At 36.4% G+C, this 11,604-nt stretch overlaps 1 protein-coding gene across 5 annotated transcripts in view; it reads right to left on the bottom strand.

Annotated features, from left to right (window-relative positions):
* The window catches only part of LOC103336265 (TMV resistance protein N-like), a 38,529-nt gene extending 32,342 nt beyond the window's left edge, over nt 1-6,187 (bottom strand). Inside the window, exons 1-8 of one of the 5 annotated variants that reach the window (XM_089055231.1) lie at nt 5,972-6,187; nt 5,098-5,637; nt 3,884-4,982; nt 3,479-3,760; nt 2,354-3,358; nt 1,382-2,271; nt 998-1,039; nt 782-874 (exon numbers count right to left, since the gene is read on the bottom strand). In XM_089055231.1, coding sequence (XP_088911357.1) covers nt 1,408-2,271; nt 2,354-3,358; nt 3,479-3,760; nt 3,884-4,982; nt 5,098-5,609 — 3,762 coding nt within the window. In that variant the 5' untranslated portion in view covers nt 5,610-5,637; nt 5,972-6,187 and the 3' untranslated portion in view covers nt 782-874; nt 998-1,039; nt 1,382-1,407. Of the gene's footprint in view, nt 1-550; nt 875-997; nt 1,088-1,381; nt 2,272-2,353; nt 3,359-3,478; nt 3,761-3,883; nt 4,983-5,097; nt 5,638-5,971 lie in introns of those variants that run through there. The other 4 variants (XM_089055232.1, XM_008239313.3, XM_089055230.1 and 1 more) reach the window with 4 other exon arrangements.
* Between the last annotated feature and the right edge of the window lie 5,417 nt (nt 6,188-11,604).

Genomic DNA, 11,604 nt, shown 5'->3' on the forward strand with positions numbered 1-11,604 from the left:
TGCAGAAAGTCTCGTGCCTTAATCCTCTCAGTAGCGAGGACGTAGATTTAAGGAGTGAACCCGGCATGGGTGTGATGTCGGGTCTCCGCAGGTTAAATCTCGGGTTTCGGGAAATTCGGGACGGGTCCTGTCATTGAATGTTTGAAGTTTTATGCTCTTCTACATTACAATCCTACTTGGATCTCTATTTTCGTTCTTAATTGTATATGTAAGACAATGGCATTAAAATCACTGTCAACTTTTGGATCCATTACTTCTAGTTTGAATTACATTGGATGTTTGTTCGGCCCTCAGTTGTGCTTAATTAGGAGGACATTCCTTTTAAGAAAGTATCTGTGGCTCACAATACATCTTAATTTTTTGTGACTTTAATATACACTATAGCATATGTTGTAATGTCAGTCTTCTTATAGCTACAGAATGATTTCCCTAGTGTGAAAATGTCATCCTCTGCTTTCGTGGAAATGTGAGTACATACATTTTGACTAGATTGACTCCTACTACTCGTTCATAAATCATGTGGTACCTCATAAATCCAGTTCTCCAAATATTTTAATAAAAAATGTTATTATAGTTTGTTTATTTCAAGATACAACTAGCACTGCCCAATTCTACTGAACATATTGATTGCGGTGAAAAATTGTCGTCGTTTCTCAAACGACGCTCACCTATACGACGGTTTAATGAACCTCTCAGAATTCCAGTAAGTTACATGAGGTAATTTAAAACTTAAATATGCTAAATAAGAGAAGACTGCATAATTAAAGGAGATTGCACAAACTATGAAGTGAAGCAGACAAGGTAGGAATCCCAACAAAGCAGCAATTCTCAATGCTAAGCTTCTGATTGAAAATTCTTGTTGGCTTATTCCATCCTACACACAACATAAGACAACAGTTGAAATAGTCGCGTAAGTTGTGACAATAAGAATCAAACCATTATAACAAAGCTACGTCTAATGAGCTTGTAGTTCTTGAGGTGCAAATTTCATGCGAACCTGGCCAATAAGCACGCAACTACTTTTGATCAGCTCCAAATCCTGTATCAAGACCCCAAATTTGAGTTGACTACTTTTGATCAGCTAGGTCTAATAAAAAACAATTCAGTCTATCTGAACATACTTATTGATTGCTAATGTAATTACTTATTGATTTGCTGTATGTTAACAGATACTTGGTTCAAATGCATAAAATATGCAGCTCTTGCAAACATGTATATACTACATGAGTTGATTAATGCTCTGCAGTAGTTTAAACAGAAAATGTATTCATAACAAAAGTACATGATGGATGAAAGAGAGAGAGAGAGAGAGAGAGAGAGACAATAAGTGATGAATCTATTGGCAAATGTATGGCTAGAAACGATAGTGATGGGAACTTACTAATATCAATTGTGAGAAAACCGTCATTAGCCTTTCAAGTATTTATGTGTAGACATTTGAGGAGGCGGTGTTTTTAACAAAGGTCGCAAAAATTTTGCTCCTCTTTTAAGAATAGCAGTTTCTATTGAACTTTTCAACAATAGCAAAAAATAAAGGGGTGCAAGGCCTAAGGAGGAAATCAAAGTGGTTACCCTCCAAATCAAAAGTCCTATGCATCCCCATTGTTCGCTATTGTTGAAAGATTTCATAAAAACTGCAGTTGTTAAAAAGAGGGAGAAAATCTTTACAAGTTTTGTTAAAAACCATTTAGAAAGAGCATAGCTTTTGTGGCAGAGAGAATTTCCACGTGCCCTTGCACTTGCATCAACTGAATTGTGAGGAGTAGCTGCTTTTGTGCTGATGATGTCGGTGAAGTGGCACATCTTCACTATTTGATTGAATTCTTCCAAGTCTTCATCGCGCACCAAACGAAACCCACACTTCTTTACACCCGACCAATATATTCTCCCCGTTTTTCCAGTGACATAGTTCCAATAATTATAAAAAATTCTGAATGAAATCACTTGATCGCGTATTCCATAAAAAGGCAAACAAGATGTCCAAAGGTGAGGTGACAGAAGATGGCATCTTTGAACACGAATCTTAGGGTTGCCAAAGAAACCGATGCATTCAATTGTAATTTCAGCTTCAAGGCGATGAGGTGGATTTGGATAATCCACAAGGGCACCTTCTTCAAATACAGCACAAAAAGCAATCCAAATCGGCCTGGTACATGGAGGTACCTCCAGAATTAAGGAATCTCCTACACCTTGACTATCGATCCAGTCTGGAATTCTACTTCCAGGTGTTACAATTTGGAAAACTGGAGAAGGCCAAATCATTTTAGACACCTGTACCATGTATGGTTTAGTAACTTGATTATTTATTATTATTATTATATTATAGCAAACAAATTAGAGAGAGAGAGAGAACCTGAAAGAATCTCCAATCACGAGCAATCAAGAGCATTCCAAGTATTATACTACCATCCAGGCCTTCATCCTCAACCAATCCAGAGCAATTCAAACAACTCAAATCAACACGACTTCTTCCGTTTCTTACGCTCAACTTTGGCAACATTTTTAAGGAAGTGCAATCGTCTGTGCATATCCAAATACAACAGTAGTAGTCTTCACGCTCAACCAATCCAAAGTGGAGATGGGGCAATTCTTGAAGCCTTTGGCACCCACCCACCCAAAATATCCTCAGCTTAGAAAGACGTCCAATGCTTGCAGGAAGGCTAACAAAATTGTTCCTACTAAGGTTTAATTTTTCTAAAGAGGACAAGCAGCCAATAGCATCCGGAATATCACAAAGCCCACGATCATTCAGATTCAATTCCTTCAAAGACCATAAATCATGTAGCGAATTCAACACAAAAGCCTTTCTTTGGAGGCCCCACCAAAACCTTGATTTATTAGGCATACGGATCTCTACATAGCCACGTAAGTTTGCTGGGTAATTGTCATTGTATGAGCATCCATTCGCATAGAGCTTTTGAAGAGACTTCAAATTACAAATTTCACTCGGAAGACCCAAGAGATTTTCACAATTGTTTGCATCCAGAAAAGTAAGGCCAACAAGATGTCCAATTGATGAAGGTAATTTCTCAATGGCCGTCCCACACAAAGTAAGCATTGACAAATTTTTCATTTGTCCTGAAAATTCTGGAATCTTTTTCAGTTTTGAGCAACCTGAAAGACTGAAAGACACAAGAGAATCCATTTCTACCACACTTGGAAGACTCTTAACACTTTTGCATCCATCGAATGCTAATTCTGTAAGCCATTTGAGATATGCAACGGACGGGTGAATCTCAACTAAATTCTCACACCCTTTAAAATTCAATACCTGGAGTTTTGGAATGCCAGTGAAATTTGGGGTTGTTGCCAAGTTTAGAGAGCAACTAAGGTCCATGTATTTCAAATTGGGCAAGTCCTGTACAAAATTACATGAAAAATAGTAGAATATATAATTAGCAACCGAAAAACTTAAACTTATACTCCCTTTTTCTTAAAAAAAAAAATTCGTAAGATGGTATAGGGTGAGTAATCTTACAATTCTTTCATCCCAGAGCCTAACTAGTTTGCTGCCCTGCATCTCAAGTGAAACAAGGTTATTTGGTTGAAAATTTGATGGGAGACATTTGGAAAAATACCCATTCCATTTCATAATTCTCAAGGAATTAGGAAGAATTCTGGGGATTGACATTGGGGAAATGATCACATTATTAACTTCAAGATATTTCAGGTTAATCATCTTAGAGAATGCTTCACAATTCGAATCCGCCTTTTCAAGGTCTGCCATCCTTAAGGCGATGCCTTGAATTTTGTTAGTTGCCTGTAATAAATATAGTAAAGGATAGGTTAATTCCACATTTAAGTCTAATTTTGAGTTAAAAAGAAATCATATTTTCTTAAAAATAAAAAAACAAAAATTGGTATTTTCTGCATAACTTCTTACCGTATTGTTTATTAATACATGAATGATGTCATTAGGATGACACAATCGACTGCGTCTACCGGGCTCTTCAGGAGACTCTTGACGAACAATTTGAAATGCCATTTCTTGTATCAAATCATGCATCTGAACAATGTTAACGTTGTTTGAAATATCAATAGTTAAGAGCGACTTCTCAACCAGAGCATTTATCCCACCACAACGGTCACAACTATCTAGTATTTCAATTACTTCCTTCTTGTCCTTCCCCTTAAGGAAAAATGCAACATCAAGAAATATGTTCTTGTTCATCTCATCTAGTCTATCAAAACTGATTTTGAGCAAATCAAAAATTTCTGTCTCAGGAATTTTCTGTAGCTTATCCAATTCATTTTTCCATTCATCTCGATCTCTCTTATACACTGAGCATCCCAAAATTTTAAGAGCTAATGGAAGGCCTCCAGTATAATTTACAAAGCACTTGGACAATTCCCAAAAACCTTCCTCAGGCTCAAATTTTTTAAAGGCCTTCAGACTAAAGAGCTGAAGAGCCTCATCATAACCTAATCCCTCTACCTTATATGGTATCTCCATATCATGCTTTTTAACCAACCTTTCATCTCTAGTTGTAATGATGATTATACTCCCCTTACCAAACCAATCCTTTTCCTTAGCAAATTTCTCTAGTTGGCTTGATGCATTCACATCATCAAGAATGAGAAGAACCTTTTTATTACGTAAGCAATTCTTAATGAAATGGGTCCCCCAGTCTTCATTCAAAACTTGAGCAATTTGTTCCTTCAAGATAGGGAAAAGAAGCTGTCTTTGTAGATCAACAAGACGATTACCTTCAGAAGCCTCTCTAACATTAGCAAGAAAGCAGGGAACTTCAAAATGAAAAGAAATGCTTTCATAAACAAACCTAGCAACGGTTGTCTTGCCAATGCCTCCCATCCCCCATATCCCTACAAAGCGAACATCATCTGTAGGAGCTACAAGCAAATCCATTTGCTCACGTGTAAACTTAATTCCCACTAACTCTGTTGAATCTAACAATTTGAATGTGTGATGCACTTTCCCCCACACCCATTCAACAATCTTTTCAACGACCTTTCTTTCACACCTACAAGGAAGAACAATGATTAAGTTAAAAAGTATAAGCCATAGATATAACAAAATTGGCAACCCAGATAAATTGGCTTACGAAAAACCCAAGTATATATGGAGAAGTTGCTTACTGATTCTTTGAATCAAACCCAGATAAATTGGCAACTTCTGTTAAAGCAGCTCTCCAGCGCTTCACCTTTTCTGTGTCTTTCCCAAACCTTTTCTCATGCTCAGCGAACGCGCTTGCAAAACTGCCGCTTTGTTTTCGCACATCGGTGGGATCCACATTATAAAACACAGGCAGAACTGTGCCGTTGGATTTCATGCATTGGAGAATCTTTGTAAGTTCATCCAAGCACCAGGAGGAAGAAGCATAGTTTGGCGAGAGAACAACGATTGCAAGCCTTGATTCTTCGATTGCTTTGAAGAGCTCAGAAGAAATGGTTGTCCCTCTTTCAAGCTTTGGATCATCCATGAATGTTTTGATGCACCTGTTCTGCAATTCGTGGTATAAATGGGATAAAATGCCATTTCGAGTGTCTACACCCCTGAAACTCAAAAACACATCGTAGTTCCATTGAGGAGGAGCCGACTGATCAGCTGAAGGATGAAAAGCAGAGGCTCTTTGGGTGCTCAACGCCATTGGAAATCTGCTGCTTCTGCTGTAAACACTACTCAACGAAACAAGAACTTCGCTAATTAAATATTCAAAAATCCAAACACTCAACTGAATAAATACGAAGATGATCATAAATCGCTTGAAAAATGAAAAAGATTGAAATTGAAATTTGGTAAATGAAAATTTAGATAGTCGAACATTACTTCCAATTCAGCAGAGAGAAATTCAACATATTATTTAGCACAGCTCATAAGGAACAAAAAGGACCAATTTCAACATTAAAACAAAAATATCATGTCATCTCAAATAATGGGTTGGCATTAAAAAGCCTCATCACTAACTACACCAGTCAACTAAAAACTGCAAATGCTTTATCTTAATGTTACCTGAACAAAGCAATTATATGAAAATGGAGACGAAGCAAGGCAGCAGCTTTAGCTTAATGTTACAACGCCAGAGAATTGGTTAAGACAACAACCACAAGATCAGCAAGCCAACAAGAAACTCACAAAAAATACAAGATCAGCAAGAAGCAAAGCTAACAGCCTCAGAAAAGAGATGCAGAGAGAGAGAGAGAGAGAGAGAGAGAGATAAGTAGTGGCGAACAGAGAGAGTGGTGTAGGTACACGGTTTTTATGGTCAGCTATCTCCAACGTCTCCAATGGGAGTCCAAGTCTTCTTGTGTCAATGAGTCATTTCTTGTGTCCAAGTCAGGCCAATTTTTTTATTTTTTTATTTTTATACTTGCCAGGCCAATTATTTGAATGGTTGCTTTTCTTGGTAAACTGTGGTGAGATTTTTTATTTTTTATTTTTTGGTCACACGATAGGGAAAAGCTGTGGTGTGGAAGGAAAAGGTAATTACTCGATCTTTTCAGCCGCACAACGTCTCCAATGAGAAAGGACGGAAGGAACATACGAAATTTCATGGCAGTTCACTCTCTGAAATGGGTTTTCTCTTTCTTTAGCTTTACTTTTATACAAATTTATAAATAAACAATGTCTTGGATTGTGAGAAGAATGAACTATATGCTATATGTAGTAATGTCAGTCTTCTTATAGCTCCAAAATGATTTCCCTAGCGTAGTGAACAGATGGAACCCACAAAAAAAATGTAGGAACATATGGGAAAAAACAAAAAAAGAGAGAAAGAGAGGGGAAAGAAAAATAATGGAAGAGAGAGAGAGAGAGAGACCGCGTAGTGAACACGGTCCCTTTCTCTTTACAGCCACATGTCGTCTGCAATGGGATGGGGCCGGGCATTATATGAGATTTAATTTGAGGAGAACATGATTTCTCTTCAGAGTCACTCAGATTTACCAAAGAATCGTCGTAAAAATAAGGCTGTTAAAGTGACTTTAAGTTTGATGACGTTTTTTAGTAATTTTGTGCACCTAGGTTTTTTAATTACTTAAAAAAATTAAAATATAAACATAAAATTGAAAATGAAATAGATTTTAGAGAGAAAAAACCCAACCCATCCCTTCTAATCGCATTCTCAATGGCCTCCTCAACAAGGTGAGCCAAACCCATTGGTGATTAGTTGCTGAAATATATCAGATTTTGTTCCAAGCATGCCAAACATCAATGAAGATTGGGATGCCCTTCCTTCTCTGTCCTTGTATCTTTAAATACATTAACGTCTTTCTTGGTGGTATATTATGTATATATATATATATATTATTAGCTATAGCTTGAAAAAGAAAAGAGATAGAAAAGCCACAGCCTTCTTCCTTTTCATCCCTTTGAAATTCTCTCTTTCTTTTACTTTATGTATTGAGATTTCTAAGCAACATAGTCAGAAAGGTGTTTCAGTGAATGCATTAAATCTGGATTTCAAAGAGAGTCAAATGTAAAACCCAACGAACCCGCAACCCACCCTTCTCCTTGTGCAGAACTTGAAAGCCATTCCATCCTCTCTATCTCACCACACCCCCAGATAACCCAAAACCCACCTCAGAGAAATCAAAACAACCCAAAAATAATAAAAGGAAAAAATCAAAACAACCCATCCATCCCAAAAATCAAAACAACAACCCTCCCTCTGTTTTTCTACCCCACTCCCACAGAACCTCAACCTCCATACCCATTAATCAGCTTTCAAGTTTCATGCCTTCCATCCCTAAAAACAAAACAACAAAAACAACGAAGAGAGAGAGAGAGAGATCAATTTTTTAAAGTTCTAAATTTTATGTTTGTATTTTAATTTTTTAAAGTAATTACTTTTTTATTAATTTTTTGTCCATGATGGAGGTGAGCTCCACTTTGCCACATTACCCACTCAAATTTATGAATAAAAAACTTAGGTACACAAAATTACTACAACACCCCTGCCATCATCAAACTTAACAGATTTTTGGATGGAATAACATCAAACCTGACTTTAACGATGCAAATTGAACACACCCACCACACACAAAGTTTGAGAAAACAACAAGAGAAAGGACGACACTTTCCACCCAAAGAAAGGAACATACAATTTCATGAAAGTTTCCTCTCTGAAATGTGTTTTCTTTCTTTACCTTTACTTTTATCACCCTTTTTGGAAAATTGGGATCACCAAAATGAACGGAATATAGCGGTTAAAAAAATTTAAAAAAAAGATTTTTTTATTATCACAAAACATCCTTGAGTTTCGTGAAACTATCATATTGCGTCCTCGTTTTTGCAAACACTCACATTAACTTTGAAGACCACAAATGACACCAAAAAACAAGAAAAACACAATTTGATAATTTCGGAAACTTCAGTTAAAGTAGCTCCCTAAACCGTGTAGTTACGGTAGTGAGAGCACATGGTTGGGGGGAGAGAGAGAGAGAGAGAGAGAGAGAGAGAAGTAAGTAGCGGCGAGCAGATAGAGAGGTGTAGAGTACACGGTTTTTATGGTCAGCTATCTCCAACGTCTCCAATTGGAGTCCAAGTCTTCTTGCGTCAATGAGTCATTTCTTTTGTTTTTCAATACACGATAGGGAAAACCTGTGGTGTGGAAGGAAAAGACAATTACTCGATCTTTTCAGCCACACAAGGTCTCCAATGAGAAAGAACGGAAGGAACATACGAAATTTCATGGAAGTTACCTCTCTGAAATGGGTAATTTATAAATAAACCCAATCCTAGACATCTATTTATAAAAAAACCCAAGCACTATTTAAACATAGAAACACACTCAAAATCAACCCCAAAGTCAACTTTTTGGATGTGTTTATAAATAGGTTTTGAGTGTGTGTAATGATGGGTTTTGGGTGTGTTTATATGTTTAAATAGTGCTTGGGTTTTTTTATAATTTCAACCCCCATTTTGGGTGTTTTAGTGAAACTCCCTTTCTTTTATTTAGCTTTACTTTTATCACCCTCTCTAGGATATTGTGATCGCTAAAATGAACGGAACATATCTATGGTATATGTAGTAATGCCAGTCTTCTTATGGCTCCAAAATGATTTCCCTAGATTGAAAATGTCATCCTCTGCTTTTGTGGAAATGATTTTCCTATCGTTTAACATAAGTTGTGTCAATAAGAACAAAGCCATTATAACAAAGCTAGGTCTAATGAGCTTGTAGATCTTGAGATGCAAATTTCATTCCAGTTATTTGAATGGTTGCTTTTTTTGGGTAAACTGTGGTGAGATTTTTTATTTTTTAATTTTTGGTCACACGATAGTGAAAAACTGTGGTATGGAAGGAACATGCATTTTTTTTTTTGGGTCAATAAGAGACCACCACGTCGAGGCATCGTTGTTATCCGCTCCATAGGAGTGTTCTACTATCACTCTGTACATTCTATTTTTCCCTGGGTTGTAAACTTAATCTTTAGTTACTCTGCTTCCTCGTTTTGAGTTTAGGTAGAGAGCATCAGTGACAGTACTACTAACAAGCTAACTTGGGCTATAGCCCAGAGACTTGTTTTTTTAAAGAGTAAAATAATACCCTAGCCATGGCCAATCTTATTAACTAATCCCCACTAGGTTGGCTGACTAACCAAAAAAAAAAACCCAACACTCTTATCGATTAGCTCATCAGTTCCAAGGCTGCTTCTTCTCAACTCCACAGAGGTCTTTTCCTCCACCTTTATATTGGGCTATTGTTTTTTGAGGAATTCTAGTAACAATTATGCTAATTTGAAAAATGACTATTTTGAATATATATTATTTTAAATATATGTTATTTTAATAGCGGTATCGGATAAGGGGTTTTTGAGGGGTAAGGCTCATTATGTCCCCGTGTATTTTTTTTGTTATCAATGAAATTCATACATACCATCGAGTTTTCAATAAATTTGTACGTAAGGTAAATTTTGCCCACGTCATTTTCAAAGCCTAGGTTTGTCCCTGGAGGGCATGAAGTCCATTTACTGTTGTGTGTGCCTTTACTTTGTGCATGCTAGAAGTTGGGTTTATTCTTGCACTTAATTGCAGGTACTGTAAATTGGGAAATATTCCAGTTACAAGGGAGACTCTGTCGTAGAAGTCGAATAGTCTATGAGTTTAAATTGGGGCTAAAAGGCTTTTTGGTAAAGTGGTCCGACATCTGGATGCTAGACGGGAAGTAGGATTTGTCACAGATTTCGAGGGGGAATCAGGGGCAGAATCCTGTCATTGACCACTTTATGTGGCAGGTGATGTGTCATACCATGTCAATTAATGAATGCTAACATGTGAATTCTATTTTCTATTTATTCTCTTTTCAGTCATCCTTAAAATAAAATATTAAAAAAATATTAAAAAAATGAAAAAACATATTAAATACCCTAGTGTCCCTAGTAAGTTGTCTCACTCAACTCTTCCTCGTGTCTCCAGCATTCCCTGCCTCCATTGTTGCTACACTATGATAGGAGCATCGCTAGAACGTGGCTGAGAGTTGGAGTCCCCTCAATTACCCCGTTCTCTACTTATGCAAATTATAAAATTAACCTAAATGAAGTATATGCAATCTAATCTCAAAGGCCAACTTTGTCATTTGGAGAATTTTTTGATATAAAATCATCAGTCTTTGGATGAAAAATCAATGAAAATGAGTTTTGTGAAAACAATTTAAAACAACAGGGGAATTCTTATAATTTCTAAAACTGAAAACAACAGGAGGTGTTAGTGTAAAAAACTCAAATTTGAATGAACTCTATGCGATACTAAGTCACTCATGTATCTTACCATGGAATGTATAAAGTGTAAAATATTGTAGTAAATCATTCTAAATAAATAATTATGGTGTGTTTATAATCATCTTTCATTAATTACTACATATTTTCTACACTCACAGTGTTTGTCGTCACACTATATAATCAACTTAAATCAGTTAAACTCATCATGCAATGCATTTCCTTCCTTTTTTTTTAATTTTTTTTTGTGATAAAGTAATAGATAATTGACTAAATAAACGTCTCCCAAAGTTTCAAGAAAAAATTCCAAGTTTTTCTTACAATTTTCGTGGTTTTTATTCAATTTTTATCGATATCAATAATATCCCGATATTTCAATCGAAATTTCTGTGTTTTTGGACTACCGATATTTTCAAAACCATCAATATTTTAGACCTTAGTCTACAATGACAAGGAAATTGAGTGATTTTACAAGTCCAAATTCTGCAACCCCACGTTTTGTTTTATTTTCTTTTCCTACAATTGCGGATAAGTTTCTCTGTCTTGATTGTAAATGCTCACTGATGAATAAGTGTATATACACATATACCCATTTTTGTAACTCACTTAACTCGAGTTCCTTAGAAATTCATTGACATGTTAGGCATATCTCCGTTGGTCGATGTGGGATTTACACCCCGACTTTTATTTCCGTTTTAATTAATTTGGTTCTTTACCCTTGGATAGGGGTATTTTGGCAGAAAGGCATTTGGCCGTTTCTTTGAGATGAGTCGGTTCTCAAATCGGAGTTTTTATGATCGAATGGATGTAATGATTAACCATCCTACTCATGTTCGAACTTATTGCACGATTCGAATTCGCCGGTTTTGAGTTAGTGATTCCGGCCACTTCCGGTCATTTTTGGGGTATGCCCAAGAACATTCTAAAT

Source organism: Prunus mume, linkage group LG6, assembly GCF_029339155.1.
Source record: "Prunus mume cultivar Tortuosa linkage group LG6, ASM2933915v1, whole genome shotgun sequence".
Taxonomy (NCBI): domain Eukaryota; kingdom Viridiplantae; phylum Streptophyta; class Magnoliopsida; order Rosales; family Rosaceae; genus Prunus; species Prunus mume.